Source organism: Trachinotus anak, unplaced genomic scaffold (assembly GCF_046630095.1).
Source record: "Trachinotus anak isolate AG129_WGS33_773 ecotype Australia unplaced genomic scaffold, CSIRO_AGI_Tana_v1 ptg000019l, whole genome shotgun sequence".
Lineage (NCBI taxonomy): Eukaryota > Metazoa > Chordata > Actinopteri > Carangiformes > Carangidae > Trachinotus > Trachinotus anak.
Window position 1 is genome coordinate 14395529 of NW_027273870.1, and position 17432 is coordinate 14412960.

At 42.6% G+C, this 17432-nt stretch overlaps 1 protein-coding gene and 2 non-coding genes across 3 annotated transcripts in view; 1 reads left to right on the forward strand and 2 right to left on the reverse strand.

Annotated features, from left to right (window-relative positions):
* Positions 1-3646: 3646 nt before the first annotated feature.
* On the forward strand, positions 3647-3718 carry trnam-cau (transfer RNA methionine (anticodon CAU)). The gene has a single exon. It is a non-coding gene; the product is annotated as a tRNA-Met (tRNA).
* A 414-nt stretch (positions 3719-4132) lies between these two features.
* On the reverse strand, positions 4133-4205 carry trnak-cuu (transfer RNA lysine (anticodon CUU)). The gene has a single exon. It is a non-coding gene; the product is annotated as a tRNA-Lys (tRNA).
* Positions 4206-13002: 8797 nt separating this feature from the next.
* The window catches only part of LOC139636056 (uncharacterized), a 43327-nt gene continuing 38897 nt past the window's right edge, over positions 13003-17432 (reverse strand). Inside the window, exons 17-19 of the mRNA XM_071503729.1 lie at positions 16465-16568; positions 16257-16374; positions 13003-15473 (exon numbers count right to left, since the gene is read on the reverse strand). Coding sequence (XP_071359830.1) covers positions 14653-15473; positions 16257-16374; positions 16465-16568 — 1043 coding nt within the window. The 3' untranslated portion in view covers positions 13003-14652. The remainder of the gene's footprint in view (positions 15474-16256; positions 16375-16464; positions 16569-17432) is intronic.

Here is a 17432-nt window from a genome sequence, read left to right on the forward strand (position 1 = left end):
TATACATATATATATATATATATATATATATATATATATATATATATATATATTTCATGATTATGTTTATTAGTACAATGTATCATTATTATTATTTTCACTATAACAACCAGTCTGACAGTGGTTGAAAACAAAAATATATCTGGTCCTGGTCTTGCCACTATATAAATACAACTGAATTACACTGAATTGAAAACATAGTCTTGGACACAAAATTCTTAGAAATCAGAAAAAGTGAAATCTCTCATTTACCAAGGTCTAAAAACTCTTTGCTGTGATGCTGCTGCTTCCTATTTGCTTTAATCATACTTGAGATGAGTCTAGAACCTGATGGGAGTACACCCAAAATTAATTAACACTTAATACAAACACCTGTTCATAGAAGGTCCCACAGTTTACACTGCAGGTCAGGTCAAAAGTGGTAGATATTCAAAAAATTAAATTTGCAATGAAAACAAGCTGAAATATTTCCACCACCACTAAATCCAGAGGCTCAGTAAAGCTTTTGTTCATAACAATTACAAAAACCTTCTATAAAGTGGACTGAATGTAAAATATGTTTCAGACTTTGTAAAAGTAGAATTTCATTACACATGAAGATGGGTTGGGTTTTCATATGTTAGGTTTATGAATAATAAAACAAACAAAAATAATACTATTATGATCTATGCATTGCTTTCTGTGGTTTTGATACTGAACCATTCCATGAACTGTTTCCAACACAACTGGGTATGAGACAAAGAGATGCTCTGTTGTTTCTACATCACCTTTACAGAAAACACATTTACTGCTCTCAAGCCAAACTGAAAGGGTAGACATCATTCATTACTTCTTTTTTTCGTCTGTTCGTAGTCTTTTGTCCTGAGTGGAACTGGGTATTTGAAAAACTTTTATTTATTTTATTTATTTTAACTTTATTTATATCCATCCAGTTCCTATAAAGCAGAGGTTTTCTTTTTTTGTTAAGTGTGTTTGTTCTATAATGGTGTATTATGAGGTGTGAAGATGTGATTATAAAATAATATTCAATATAAAATAAAGGCAATAGACTTTGAATATATTTGTTCTATCGACAGTAACACAAGGTACCGGCTCACATAAAGGTGAAACGACATGTAATATAGAGCGAGGGGTCTGTGTGCAGAATGCAAGAGAGCTGCCTGACTTTGAGTTGTCCAAACCTCACAGAACCACAGAACTACTACTACGGTCCATATACACACGCATATATATATATATATATATATAGAGAGAGAGAGATATTCATAACAGAATTAATATAATTACAGTGGAATGAGGAGGTGATGCTGAGCTGTGCAGTCACATGTTCAGATTCAGCCTCAGTCGTGATGACACTTGCAAGTTAGGAGCCTAGGAAATCTAGTGGTGGAGTTGTTGGTTACACGACTGAGCAGGCTGGAGGTTCAGTGGGGTTTCTGTGGGTGCCAGTCCATGTGGGGGTGGAAGGGAATGAGGGAGCTGATAGATAGAAGAGGGACGTTGATGTGACTCATTAGGACATATATCCAGTATCAAAAAAAAACATAACAGTTGTGTGGCAGAAAGACGGGGAAATAGAAAGAGGGGGCATCATTACTGTGTTACACAGAGCAGTGTAAAGAAAGAACACTCTTATCAAGGGGGAGAGAGAAGACAAACTGTAGTTATGACAGGAGTCAGACTGGGGCTGCAACATGCAAATGTGCGAACATGCAACAGTCAAACACCTGCTCATGGACTGAGAGAAGAGAAAGAGAGAGGCTACAAACTGTCACAATGAAGAGCTTCCTGAATCCCACTGACAATCAACACACAATTTTAAGAACAGTCCTTGAATTCATTGCTGCAACAGATTTCTCTCTGTTTGTAGAGTATAAAATGTACAGATGCCATGGTGGATGTGTGAAAAGCCACTAATATCACTGCTGCTACTGTGGAAGGACTACAACCCACCAAAATTTATTTATGGGCCCTGCTCAAAAATGTGGGCTGGCTGACTCGTAAAAGGAACCTGTGTCTCTGCGTTGTCCAGCATCTCTGCAGCCTTTGTTGTCTGTCCGCCCACAGGCACCTCTGTGCCCACTGGTGCCTCTGCAGCCTTTAGTGTCTTTGCTCCCTTCAGCATCTCCACAGTCTCCACAGCCTCTGCAGCCTCCTGCATGTCTGCGTCCTCCATCTCAGTGGCCTCCAACACCTGAGCATGCTCAAGTGTCCAGTGCATTACAGCCTACAGGACAACATCTTTGTGTCCAACAGTTATTACTCTGTCTACCAGTGATACCACACTTGCCTTATCAGATCCAGCCTAAACAACCTGTCTGAGCCACCAACCCCACAAATACTTAGTCAAAGCCCAAAAGAACAACATGCATATTCTGTAATTTAACTGTGAACAAGAAAAACATCATGGTCCAAATTCAAAGACAACACTTATCAGAAATCCAGATCTAACAGCAAGTCACCATCTTCCATCCCAATGCATAGACCTTAATAAAAGCATTTTCACTGCCTCAGGAATCCAGACCAAGAAACCCTACACATATACAAAAACACACCAGGGGAAACATTCACCAAGTGCGCTTCAGAGTTTTCCAGAACAAATGGCTTAATGGAGTTTCAGTACATCTGTGTTAAGTCATTATCACAGCAACAATAATTATCACTGTATAATTTTCCTCAATAACAAGAGTTCAATAAATTTGATTTGATGAATATGTAAAATGTTTTTGGGGTTTTTTTTTGCATTGGAAATGAGATTTAAAGAGAAAAAAGAAAAAGAAAATTTGTGGAACTCAAAACGCTGTTTGTTCGTATAAGGTGCAATATTTTCAATGTTAGATTTTGACGTAATACAAAAGTATTTGGAGTACTTTTTTGTATTTTAGTGGATTATTTTACAAAAATGGCCATGTAATTGGTATTTACTAACTGACTATGTTTCTTGGTAATGGAAATTTATCTTCTTTAAAGATGAGTAAGGTATCCTGCTGTCCCCAGAAGACATGCTAAGGTAGATAATCCTGATATTAAATCATCTTCCAGTTATTCAGTCCTCTGCGGGGACCTCTGGACAGTTTTGCCTTTGTCCTTTGGCAGATGCTCAGAAGAATTTTAGGTGAGTGGGCACCAGTAGCCCACTGTGTGTGTTGACCTGACAGCCCAGCTGATGTACACTGATCAATCATGCTCTCATCATATGTATTAGAAGCAGCTGGTGAGCTCCAAAAGAGGACAAAAATGTATTAAGCCTGTTTCTGTATGATTACATGATCAATTGCCCCCACTGCAGAAAAAGCAGTATTACAAAAATAGTGATTAATAATTGCAACCACTCTACATAAAATATTATGTCTGCCCTGGGGTATCCCCCAGGTTGGACATGCTGGAATCGCCTCAACTGGGAGGTATGCGGGAGGCATCCTACACAGATGCCGGACTGGCTCTTTTTTTTTTTTAATAGATTATTTTGTCTGACTTTTTGCATTCATTTGATAGTCGACTTTTGCTTTTGTTCATTAATTGACAAGCAGGCAGACAGGCAGGGAAAGAGTTTGCTTGACAACAAAGGTTCCTGGAAACGGACACAACTAAGACGACCACAGACAGAAAAAGAGATAAGGAGATTATTACATTTCAGCATGCCGTGAGCAGAGTGGCGCAGCGGAAGCGTGCTGGGCCCATAACCCAGAGGTCGATGGATCGAAACCATCCTCTGCTAGTTGTTTTCTCTTTCTGACTTGTCAAGTTTATTCTTAGAAACGCAGGAATTGGAAAGACGCTTGTTCTGTAATTAATACTCATTAAATGTAAATCCACTCTTCATCTCAGACCGTATGTGAAGATCTACATATGCTTTTTCTCCGCTTCAGTATCACACGCCTTTGACGTAAATTAAACAGACTTCAGACACACTAAGCAGGCTCCGCGCACATTTATGGCCCATCAAGGTGATTATATATGACTTTTAAAAGGACAAGTTTGATCGAAAATAAAAACTGAATACTACAAACCAACATCACTGACCAGTATTTAACTAGAGGCCTCATAGTTTTAACGTGGTCGACTCTGAATCATGACGGCGTTTGAACCAGAATTTACATATGGCTATATAAAAATATAAAAACGTGATTTCCGCCCAACGTGGGGCTCGAACCCACGACCCTGAGATTAAGAGTCTCATGCTCTACCGACTGAGCTAGCCGGGCGATGGGGAAACCTAGCGTAGTCTACACGAAATATATTCTCTATCTCGTCTCATCATTTCAATTTTGTCTGTTTTTGTTGATAGTCAACCACCCGTCTCCAAAAGCACAACGGACCAATCGCGTCTCACCATTTCCATCTTTTTTTTTTCTATCTTGGCTCACAGCCAATCACGACGGCCCCTCTCCAAATTATTCGCGCTGCCGCAGTTCAATCTGCTTTGAGAAATTGTCAATGAGACAAGGAAATGCTTAGACACATTCTAATCAAAAGTAACTAAAAATAAGTAAAAGTAACTAGCGATTGTTACTATTGTTTCTTGCATTGCTATATAAATTAAGTTGCTCATTACTATTATTATTTCATTAGTAACAATCCCATTTATCCATTATGTAAGAATTAAGCAACATATAGTATTTCTATTTAGTGGTATGGTATTGACAATAAGACACTGTCCTATTTGTGTCAGTTATTGAAACAGTGATGTTTGAAAGATCTGTAACACTTGGTAATAGTTTTGGGTAAAGAGAGACATGTTCCATTCGGGGATATAGCATTGTTCTCTGAGGAAACCAAATATCTGGTTAAATTCTAAATTCAACAGGTGAACTCATCTTAACTCTGTAAAATTTCATCCCAAAAGGAGGATTATAATTATGCAAAGAGGTGTGAGGAAAGCCAAAGATCTAGCTAACCAAAACACTAATAAATAACAGCGATTTTACAGTCTGCTTTCGAACAATGCAAAAAAATTATAGTTAATTAATTAATCCCTATGACATAGTCGCTTCCCTCTGTAGTAAATAAGTTATGGATACCTGGCTAGCGAGTTGATTAGATAAAATAACATTGCTGCCATCTTACCTGGGAGAGAGTTTAACAGCTGACTTCTTTGTATGGAAAGTAGACTGTACTGCAGCTGCGCGGATCATTTTGGAGAAGGGCCGTCGTGATTGGCTGTCAACGATGGAACTTGTGAAAAGTGATCGGTCCGGTTCTCAACTTATATTTAACAGTGGCTTATTTTTTTGTGTGTTGTGACCATGAATTTCTCACTGTACACTGACAGTAAATCTTTCATTGCGCCTCCTTAAATGTTTATTCTGAATATTAACAAAACACATAATTAACAGTAAAAAAAAAAAAATCATTTGATCCAGTGGTTTCCAAACCAGGGCACCAACCAAGGCTCATGGTGCGGTGGGTCAAAGCTTTATAAATAACAAATATCATCCAGAAGTAGCAACTTGAGGATATCAGTATATCACTGTCACTGTGATCATACTGGTGTACAGGGTCATAACTGTAACACCTGTGGAATGATTAACATCTCAAAATAAGACCACATGTTCATAATCCCTAATAGCTACTTCCTGGCATTGTTGGATTTGAACTGGTGGAGTTCACTCACAGCTTCACAGCGGGGCAGTGTCTGTTTATTGCTGTAAACCTTTTAACTTGAGAAAGTCACAAATGTCTGTAGCTTGATAAATTGGCTTATTTTTGCTGACTTTCAAATCAATCTGCATTAAATAAAAACAGTGAACACCACATTCAGAGCTCTAAATCAACAAAACCTACTGTGGTGAAGGGTCAGTAGTAAAGTTAAGTACACATGGTTTGTAGCTAACGATCTAAAGCATGGAAAACACTGGTTGGGTCCTTAAACTGAGAGCTAATAGTGGTGCAGTGTTTCATCATAACAAGACACAAAACATCAGGAAGTATTAACGACAGAGTAAGTATTGCTGCTGTTCCACTGTTTAACACTGAAGGCCAGGTGACACATAATCAGCAGTTCTGCCCCCCACAGTCGAGTGTGTGTGATCAGCCCAGTCCTAACCCTCCCCTGGCCTGTGATCCGCAGCCTGTGGCAGACTGCTGGTGCGTCCTCAGGTTGCATATCCAGGCGAACCTCTTCCCACACTGGTCACAGCTGAAGGGTTTCTCCCCGGTGTGAACCCGCTGGTGCTTCTTCAGGTTCCCGGCCTCAGAGAAGTGCTTCCCGCAGGTGTTACAGCGGAATGGTTTCTCCCCCGTGTGGACTCGCTCGTGGGCCTCTAGGTTGGACAGGCCAGAGAAAGCCTTGCCGCAGGCTCGGCAGACATAGCTTTTCCTGCGGCGATCGCTGGCTGCTATGCTGGCAGCCTGGCTTTTATTGTGGCAAGCCAGAAGGCCAGCTCGATGCTGTGAAGCGATGGCCGCCTCAATGCTGGTCAACACTGCTGTGGATCCCCTGACAGGTAAAGCTGCCTGTGGAGCCACAGTGGAGCTCATAGTCCTGCAGGTTGAGCTGATACCAGAGACACTTGTTTTATCCCCACTGTTGGAGGACAATGCGCTCTGTGCAGGGGGAGCGCTGTGTTGCTGATGCTGCTGCTGATCAGACGTCCTGCTCCTGCTCCGAGGCTGCTGCAGCATCTGAGCCTGTGCGCTTCTGATCGTGGCTGTAGCTCTGCTCCATGGACGCTGGGAAGATGGAGCCTGCATCCTCAGAGGTGCGGATACAGACGTCCCTGCTGACAGAGCAAAGAGACAGGGAGTCAGCACACTTTCATTATTTCACCCTCCCTCAATGAACATGACACTGAGGTCCAATAAACCTTGTCATTTTAATAAAGATAATAGGACCTAAGTAGACACAGCTCCCATCATGCTTTGACATCTGCATATAAAGGAGGATCCCCACAGGAAGTACTGTCCACCACTTGTACATCCCACACAATACACTTCACATGTCATCACGTGTATCAGTTCAAGGGACACACAACCATCACACACAACACCTGCTGTGTGGAACATGTGTAATGACTGACTGGTCACAGTTTACTGGAAGATTTGAGGCCTCGCTGTGTTGAGCAGTTAATGAAACTGTTTACTGAAGACATGAATGAGCCTGGTGAAGACAGGTCTTGAGTAATGGCTTAAGTGCTTTGTGAGGTCACACTGATGTTGATCTCTTACCACCAAAATCTAATCACTTCATCCATGAGTGCACTTGAACGTTTGTGCCAAATTTGAAGAAGTTTCTTTGAGGAGTTACTGAGATATTGCATTCACAAGGCCAAAACCGTGTTTTGGGAGGGCACCGAGACTTTTACCTTTGACCTCCAAAATCTAACCACTTCATCCTTGAGTCAAAGTGAATGTTTGTGCCAAATTCGAAGAAGTTCCGTCATGGCATTACTGAGATGTAATGTCCACAAGAATGGGACGTATGTACAGATAACCTGCAAACAATATGGCTCCAGCTCTGGCTGCTGCCGGCCTGGAGCCATAAAAACAAGTAACACAGGGAACCGCGGTCTGGCACAGTTGTTAAACCCTGCCTCAAAACTGAACCCTCTGCCTTGTTTTCCGTCTTCTTACTGCTACCTGTTACAACACGCACACGGCTGCTTCTTCTAGGCTCACTTTGGAGGACATATGGCTAAACCTTCCTCTGTGTCTGTGCTCTCTAAACCTGTTTCCGGAGCTTGGTCTTCTCTCTTCCTACAACAGATCCTGGTTACCAGTTCAACATTTAACCTCTCTGGAGAACTCTTTCTAAAGATCTGTTGTCAGTCCTGCAATTCAGGAGAGGAGAGGCAAACAGATTCAAACGTAGCCTGAGGGAGCCCTCGTCTAGCATCTCTGCTGCCCTTTAACATCCTGACTTGTACAATCTTCATCTGTTGCAGCAGTTACCAGTATCTGACATGATCGCCTGAAGACAATGAGGACAACGGCGACAGTGTTACCTTGAGACGCGGACGGCTGGATGTGGACTGAGGGGCGGCCAGCCGACAAACTCTGCCCTCCACTCATCCTCACTGCTGAGGAAACTGATGGTTCAGTCTCCACGATGATAACTCCGTCCTGGTCACACTCTGCTGAGTCATCAGCGGTGAAAGAACATGAAGGGCCACCAGGGGCCGAGACAGAGTCATTATCAGGGGCCCAGCGGGTGAAGAACGTCTCCAGTTCAAACAGAGAGTATTCAGAGGTCAGAGCATTGCTGTTACTGGATCTTGGCAGTTGCTGTTGTTGTGTGTTGGGGTTGGCTGGTGTGTTGGTGTCTGGTACCCTGAGCTGGACGGTCACTACGCTGCTGGAGTCTTCTGATACCACGGGGGTCGACTGAGGGGCTGCAGACTGAGGAGGGGAGGATAGGGGGGTGTGAGCAGGAGAGAGGTTCAGTCAGACCAGGTGTTGATGACTTACAGGGTTACATGACTCCACGAACAACTAAACACAGTGTGACATTTTGGGAAACAGAGAAGATTAATACAACTTTCATGACTGTGCATGTACATACTTGCAATAGTGTAACTACTGATGTCAACAGATAGTTACACTGCTCCATGAAGTCATACAAAAAAGACACACACTTGACCAGACGTGTCCACACCAGACTGGATGAGCAGGACACAGAGTAGTGTGCAGGTAGACTGATCATCACAGTCAGTCACCCTGCTCCCCGTCTTTATGCTAGGTTAACCATGTCTGTGCTTAACCTACAGACATGAGATTTAGAGCAATCTGAACACCTTGCTCATAGGAAGGAATAATTATATTTTTCAAAATGTTGAACTATCCTTTTCATGTGTCCTGAGTCAGTGAAATCTAATTTTACTCACAGACATACAGATGTCCACAGGAACCTGTACATATGGTCACTATGAACCAGCATAGGTTACTGTACAAGTTACAGGTATGATGATAATATTGTGTCACAATTTTGTAATGTGATTTATAATGAAAACACAAATTCAAGTTCATGTTTTTGTAAAGTTTTAATGATTTTCATTGCAAACTATGGACATTGAGCGGGAGTTTACAAAATTGTGACACAATAGAAAAAAGGCTAGTTTTACATTTCCTTATATGTTTATGATAAGTTATTTACATAGATCACACTTTAAAATTATACACTTCTCAAGAAGAGAATTGTCCTTGTAGATTAAACAAAGAAGGTCCGGTAGTATTAAGAGCAAACTTAATGCATTATCACTGGAAGAGCAGGATTAAAACACAATGTTTCTCAGAACAGATTCTGTCCTGTCTGTCTGCCTGTACTGTCTCTTTATCTTTGTTTTTTGGCTTGTTTTGTACTTTTCTATCTGTATGAGTATAAATGGGGCCAACAACAACACATGAAATATAGTTATTTACCTCCACTGCAGAGACCAGACCATCTGAAACAGGCTCAGAGACTATATTTCTAATTTCCCTTGTTTTATATTTGACAACAGTGTTGTTTCATCCTCACCACTGTGCTGCTCTTACTCTTTGCTCGAATATTAACCCAAACACTTCCACATACCAGTGAAACGCACCTTTTCCTGCAAAGCCTACTAGCACCACATCGGGCTTTTTAATGTCTAACATCTATCCAGGAAGTGTTGACTTTCATAGACAACAAAAAAAAGTAGGATGACTCATACACACCACTCACTACAACAGAAACACAGTCCAAGGTTCTACTTCAAAATCTGACTCTTCCTGCACAGATTTTTCCACGTTAAAAGCCCAGAAATGTCTTAAAATCCCTTTAATTTGAAATATGCGCAGGAAGTATTGAGTTTTATTGACAGTATCTTTACAGCTCTGAAAAACAGAGTATTGGAAGAATCAGTTATTAAATAAAGACATTATATCTGAGTGGTGAGTCCAACATGACTCTGCTGTTGTATGTGACTTTACCCTGAAGGCCAAAAACATCTTTAATCTTTTCTCAAGACCAACCTTTACTCTGTTGTTGGCTGTTGTTTGTTTTTATTTAAAAAGTAATTTAAAACTGTACCGCTGATGTTTGGTTTTTCTTTAAACTGAATGATGTTTGGGGTAAGAAAATTATTTCCTGAAATATATTTTGGCTCAGCAACATTTCTGTTGTCTGTACATCTCAATAGAACTTAGATGTGCTCAGTTGTGCATGTGCCTGAATGCATGTCTACATCTGTGTGTGGTGTCTCTTCTGGTGTTTTTTGAGGTTGCTTGGGTCAGAGAACCTCTCAGGGCAGAGCAGGCACTGGTACGGTCTCTCCCCGGTGTGGATGTTCCTGTGGATCTTCAGGTTCCAGAACTGGGAGAACTTTTTGCCACAGATGCTGCAGCCGTACGGCCTCTCGCCCGTGTGAGTCCTCAGGTGTGATTCTAAATTTGCTGGCGAGCTGAACCCTTTCCCACAGAACCTACATATGAAAACCCTCTTCCTGGGGATTTTCTGCTGTGTGCCAGCACTGCTATAACTGCCCTTAGCCTTACTTGGACTTGGGTCCAGGAAAGGTTGGGGCCTCTGAACAGACAGCTGCCCCCCCTGTATGTGACCTGAAACCTGAACAGGACTCAAATCCTCTGACAAATCGATAACAGGGTGCTGCTGCTCCAAGGACACAGAGGTGTGGAAGCCTCTGGAGCTTTTGACAGCCAATCCCATTCCTGCTGAATTCTCAACAGCCAATCCCGTCACAGAGCTGCCGGGCTCTGCTCCAATGAGTGTGCCGGACAGGTATGAGAGGGGGGCACAGTGGGAGGATGGCCCCGGGAGGCTGTTGTCATGACAATAACTATCCCCCCCATTAGTCCACATTGAAGAACGGTCATAGCTGACCTCTGAGAAGCCCCCCAAAGACTCCTGCAGGCCAGGCAGCTGATTGGTGGAAGCTTGTGCAGTTTCCTCAAATGGCAGCACTCCTTTGTAGTCGTCTGTACTCGACTCCACCAGCCCTGGACACAAAGAGAAAGATACTGGGTCAGACTCTGGACAGGGCGATATGCAGCTTCTTCAGGCTTCTCACACGACTTCATATTTATTCTCAAAGTTGGAGACAACGGTTGTTACAGTCTGTGTAAATCAATGGCTGACAAATACGCAATGATAGTGACATAATGTTGTTTTTTAAGGCAGCCATTTGTCAGTTTTGCTATTGCTACATTGCTATGACTGTTAACGCTACATTAGCATAAACAGTCATTTACTTAAATGTCTGCAGTTCACCATCAACCTTCATTCCTTTACTCATCAACAGCTGTCTCCAGTGGAAAGCAACCCTCTTGTTTTGCCTTTATTTCTTTCACTTCTTTTCTTCTACTGAAGTTAGCATGCAAACTAACTAGCCTGTCATGTCACTTTCCAATACAGTGTCACTGTAGCATCCAGGCGGCCTTGAAGAAGTTGCTGCTCAGAGGATGTATTATAACTTCTTGCCTTGTAAATGTAACAATGGTTGAAGCTTCCACCAACACAGGTAAGTAAAGAGCTGTTAATGCTTACATTAGCTATGTAGCAATAGCACAACTACAAGTAGCTCCTTTAATCTGCCGTCATGAAATGATAAAGAGGCGGTTTTTTTACATCCTTAAGTGTTTTTTGCGTTTTGAGTCCCGTGTTGGATTTTATGTGATACAACATGAACAAAACTGCTGCAGTGGTGCCAGCAGCCGTAATCCTGTACGCACTATGCCTACATTTTTGATTGATTGATTATTTAGCTAAATTATATCTGTTGTTGCTTAATTCTTAACATTTTTGGAGATTTCAAAATGCTGATGCACACTCGTGTGCTTATAACCCAAAAATATCACAGGTAACAAAAAATGCAGTGTAGTACCGCTTGACAATTAGTATTAGAGACGAATAAGATGACATGTAGCAAAAGCCCTCAGGTCAGACTCATACCTGGACTGCTGCGGTTAAATAAGCCTAACACCTGTACTCGGTGAGCCATCAGTACTCTGAACAGTGTGGTTATTTTTATGTATAAAAGTAACCATTCATGTATTTTCTCAAAGCACACAGGGCTTCAGACTGCTCATTGATAAACTTCATTAGTGTGGTTTTACTTGACATTACATTATTCACAGCACAGGACATGGGACACATTGCAGCATTTTATCTTCAAATACGGGACAACACCAAATTACATGGGACGGGTGGCAGCCTCAGTGGGAAACCTACAGAAAGCCTACAAGTTGTGCGTACAATGAAATATAATCCTGCTGGCACCATTGAACTTATGAACATGTTCCAGTTACTTTCCCACCGTACAGGAGGTGTGCATTTTATTCTGAAACTGAGAGGGTGAGAAACGACCCCACAGATTCCTCCTCCCACAAGGTGACGTGAGATGTACCTCACAGCGGATGTGTCCACTCACCCTCCTGTATGCTGAGGCCTGCCTGGCTCTGAGGTCCTGTCACCAGCTCCACCTCCTCCACCTTCACCAGCACCACGTCTGGCTCCTCCTCCTTTTGCACACACAATAGAGAGAGGACACATGTGATGTTAGACACGGAGCAACATGATCGTTCACCTGGGAGTGGTGTCAGTGTCCCTCTGATGGACTCACTCTGCAGAGTGAGCACATAACTCTGTGGGTTCGTCATTAAATTTCAAATCATTTAGAGATAACCAAATTAGATGCATTTTAGTTAAGATTAGGAAAAAATAGTAGTTGACGTATCATTATTAGATTTTCTTTAACCCTCAAATAGTGCTGGCCTCCTAACCAGGTTCCAACCCAAAGCTCATCCATGATAAGGAACTCAAATGTTCCGCTGACACCAGCTCTCTGAAGCACAGTACGATTGTTTAAATGCCTCTTTACTCAGTTGAAGTCAAAGTCAGTCACACAGCAACAACTGGTCACACACATTATACACCTCAATGTAGCATCACTGTCTCAACAAACTGAAAGCTATAAATGAGATGTTCCAGTTGACATCTTGACATGATGAGGATGGACTCTGACAGTGACACTGAGCTTTATACATACAGTCTGACGTGTTGCCATAGAGACCACCACAGAGGACATGTTGTGTGAGGGACTGGGACCAGTGCTCTTTAATCACATTCAAGGCTTTAGGATGCATTTTATTTTGAAAATATTTCACTTTGACTCAACAATATTTCTCAGCATCTGATTTCATTCATCTGAGATTCTTGAAATAAACCAGTGGTTTAATAGGAGAATATTTTATTCCATAAAACAAACAAACAATGCATTTAAAATGTTTAATATTCAAAAGTATGTGAAATGTGCTACATTCACTGCGACTGTCCATACATTTACACAGAGTATATGAAGACCATGTTCACCCCCCGTCACTGAGGACTGAACTCCAACACAGTGTGTAGCACTCTTTAAAATATCATACATACGATGTGAGTGGAACCGTTGAGACCCATTGGTCAGTGCTCGCTCACCTTCTACTGACTGATATGACTGTGCTGTCGAACCTTCATGAGATTGAGTTAACACAGCAGCTTCACTTGGGAGGCATGTGGGTGAAGCTCAGCAGCACAGTGTCTGAAATGTGGCTGTAAACATGATAATGTAACAGCTGAAGGAGGACTGTGTTGTTTTGGTGGCTCAGATGAAAAACATACAGCAGTGCCTAGCAACTTGAGGTGGTCTTGGTCACATGTGGCCACATTCTTTTATCAGCGTGAACGCAAATGTGACCTGGTCACATTGAAGGACCGCCTCCTCTGCTGACGTCCTCTGCCACAGTCTAATTAGTCCCAACACAGTTTCATAATGAACCGAAAAAAAAAATTACTATTTGTAATGACTGAAAACTGTTTTTACTGTAGAGCTGTGAGTAAATCAATGATTCTCTCAACCCCTCTGTACCTCCCTCACTCACTCACAAATACACACAAACACACACACACTGATTGGCTAAAAACAACACATACCTCTTTCTTAGGTTATGAAGCAGGAAGTGAGATCTCATCACAGGTGGTCACTGAGACTCATTTTAAACCAGGTGGGAAAAGATAGTCTAAGAGCTGATCACTTGTGATTGGATCACCTGAGACAGATGTTAATACCAGGTCTGAACAGGGCCTGACTGGCCCTTGTGTCATGATCCTTAATCACCATGAACACTCACAACCTTTTCTAAAGATTTACGTCTTCAGCAGGAACCAATGGGTCTGGAACCAGGGGCCACAGACAGAGGAGGGAAGAGTTGAGAGAAGGACTAACACACTGTTGTATTAGATGGGATTTGCTGCTTGTGGCTCAAGTTCTGGACAGATGTTTTCATGATACAAAGATCCAGTTGTGTGCAGTGTCATCCATGCATGTGTAGAGCAAACAGTTAAATGAAACAACACAGTTCATGACTACACACTAGTAAAAATGTGTCCTCACTGTTCAATCTGAAACCTTGATTTGACCAAGACAATGAACAGAATCACTTCGAGGAGAACTAATGAGTTCACCACAACCAAGTACAAATTGTCCAAAAGCTGGATCCCCCTTAATCACCTCATTCTTCCTTCTCTCTGAAAACAAAGTCACATTTAAAACAAGTTTGTCTTTAACCACCGTGATTCATTAAAAATCTGTTCGTAAGAAGATAACTGTGCATAGATTATGTTCATTTTGTCAAAATGAAAGTCTTTTTCTGTGGCCAGCACTGAGTCTTCAGACTGACAGTGTCCGCTCGGTTCGTTCAGGTCTGTTCCCAAGTCTCCTCTTCTGTGTGAATTTCAGGGTGGCTCTTTTGTTGATGTGTTTTCAGGTTTCTTATCCAGGCAAATCCCCTGCCACACATCCCGCAGCTGTATGGTTTCTCCCCGGTGTGAACTCTCTGGTGTTTCCTCAGGTTCCCTGCCTCAGAGAACATCTTCCCACAGGTGGAGCAGCTGAACGGCTTCTCTCCCGTGTGGACGCGCTGGTGGATCTCCACCTTCTTTGGCCGATTAAAAGCTTTGCCGCAGTAGCTGCAGACGAACAGTCTTTCCTTGGGGCCGGTTCGTTGGTGCACCTGGCTGCTGTTGCTGAAGGGCTGGGAGAGTGGGAAACCTGGGTCGTAACAAGCCCAGCCATTAACGCTGGACGAGGTTGATGGGAAATCAGCTGCTGCCATTGAGTACGAACAAGACGGCGTTCGTCCTTTCACTTCAGCCCCTGGGGGCTCATCAAAAAACTCCTCAACCAACGAGTTAGCGCTTTTATCGTTGTCACACAACACGTCAAACTGTGAGTCACTGCTGCCATCATCGATATACTGGGGTGGGTTTATTGTTTCCTGCAGCGAGTCTCTGTCCTCAACAGAGGTACCGAGGTCGCACTTAAGTAGAGGAGAGGAGTCACTGACCTCCGCTCCTCTGCTGCTGGTGCTGCTGCTGCCGCCGGTGTGCCTCGTCCTGCTGATCTGCATCTGAGTCTGGGACTGGGACTGAGACTGAGACTGGGTCTGGGACTGGATGTCCTGCTGTTCAAGGCTGGGTCTCTGTCCTGCAGTTCCACGAGGGACACACTCCAGCACTCCTTCAGAAGGACAGAAAGAGAGGATAGAGAAGACACACAACAATTTACAACTGGATTTCTTACACACTAAATTATTAGGCCTCACGTGATTCTACTAATCAATGTGTCAGTTTTATAACTGATTAATTAATCATCATTACCAATATGATGAAGCTCTATTATCATCTCTACCTGTCAACTTAACATTAAAAGCTGATCACTCCCTGTTATACTTCCAACCTGAACCGACCTCACAGCCTGAGCAGTTCTCACCATCACTAGTTAACTGTGGAAAATAAGTAGAGTTCTTTTTTAAATGATGACAGACATAAACAGTGTCCGACTTAGCAGCCAGAAACGACACAACACTCTGCAGCACGTCAGCACAGCAGCCCGTTAAGAAGTAAAGGGTTTGTGTCCACTGAAACGTTCAAGGGCTTTTAATTTGAAATCATTTCTAAAGAGAGACAGCCAATGGGAAAAGTCCAACACTCAGCCGACCAATGGAGTATGTTGATCTCTCACTCAGTCAGTCTTAGATGTAGCGCTGGCCAATGACCGGTCCAGCCAAAAATATGACAGAGGTAAAATGTGAAATGCAAAGAAACATGGGGCCAGTTGCACAAAACACCTCAAGTTTTCCACCAAAGTATGACACTTAATGTTGGAAATCAACTCATTAATTCACTAGGAACTGATATATCAGACCCAATATGTTCATTTCACAGTGTCCAGTGTCAGTTTCCTCATCCTCGCACACTGAACAGTCTTATACTCATGTGAAAGTCCTTTATCTACACTCACCATCATCTCCTATAAGGGGCACGTCTTCCTCCATTTCTTCAAGTTGTGACATGTTTGCCTCCACCTTCTCCTCCTTCACCAGCTGTGCCTCTGGCTCCACCAGCTCCACATCTGGAGACTGCACAAAAAGGCAGAATGTCACCAATACAACCACAGCAGCCAGTGTGTCAGCTCCATGGTCATCTTTACTCCCTCGCCGTGAGCTTACCTTACTCTGGATGCTGTCAGAGTGGACCGGCTCGTTGGTTGCGTCCCCTGCAGCAGCTCTGCTAGACCACAGAGCCACAGCCGTCTGTCGTTCATACACACCACCTACACAAACACAAGACAAGTGTGAGTTTAGACACACTGACGGTAACATGGTCGGTGTTGACATTGTCGCTACAGCGGAAGGAGAGAAGAGAAAATACAAACATGTTGTTGCTGAAGGATCAATATTTCAACAATCAATCAAATGACAATGGGAGACATGTCATTAGAGTAAAGTGCACTCAAACGCATATGCAATTGTTTGTTTACAAGCTCAGCACAGCAGCTGAATAAGCTGCTGATGTTGTGTGTCTGAGATTTTGTGATGTTTTCTGGGTCTCAGTGTTCTCTACAGGTTCTTAACTATAACTGTTCTCACTTTGTTTTTGCAGCAACTGTTCTATCAAAGCCAAGATCACGTATCTCCTGTGTTAGCTTCTTTGCATTGGCTCCTATAAAATCCTCCTCCTCATCTACAAAGACATTAATGGTCAGACACCATTGTATCTTAAAGAGTTTACACTGATCAGCTGTAACATTATGACCAGTGACAGCTGAAGTGAATAACTCGTTACAATGGCGCTTGGCAGTGGGTGGGATATATTAGGCAGCAAGTGAACATTTTGTCCTTGAAGTTGATGTGTTGGAAGCAGAAAAAAATGGGCATGTGTATGGATTTGAGCGACTTTGACCATGGCCAAATTGTGATGGCTAGACAACTGGGTCAGAGCATCTCCAAAACTGCAGTGAAGTCCACCTCACTGTACCTCAGGTGATCACACCTGTGATTTCCAGGTAAGTCTAACTGTATAAACAAGGTTCCAGAGGAACCTGTGTAATCTGTCCTGGGTTGTGTTAGAATCAGAAAAGTTGTGTGTGCTCCATAAAAATGTAATAATTCTGAATTATTTATAGGTTATACACACA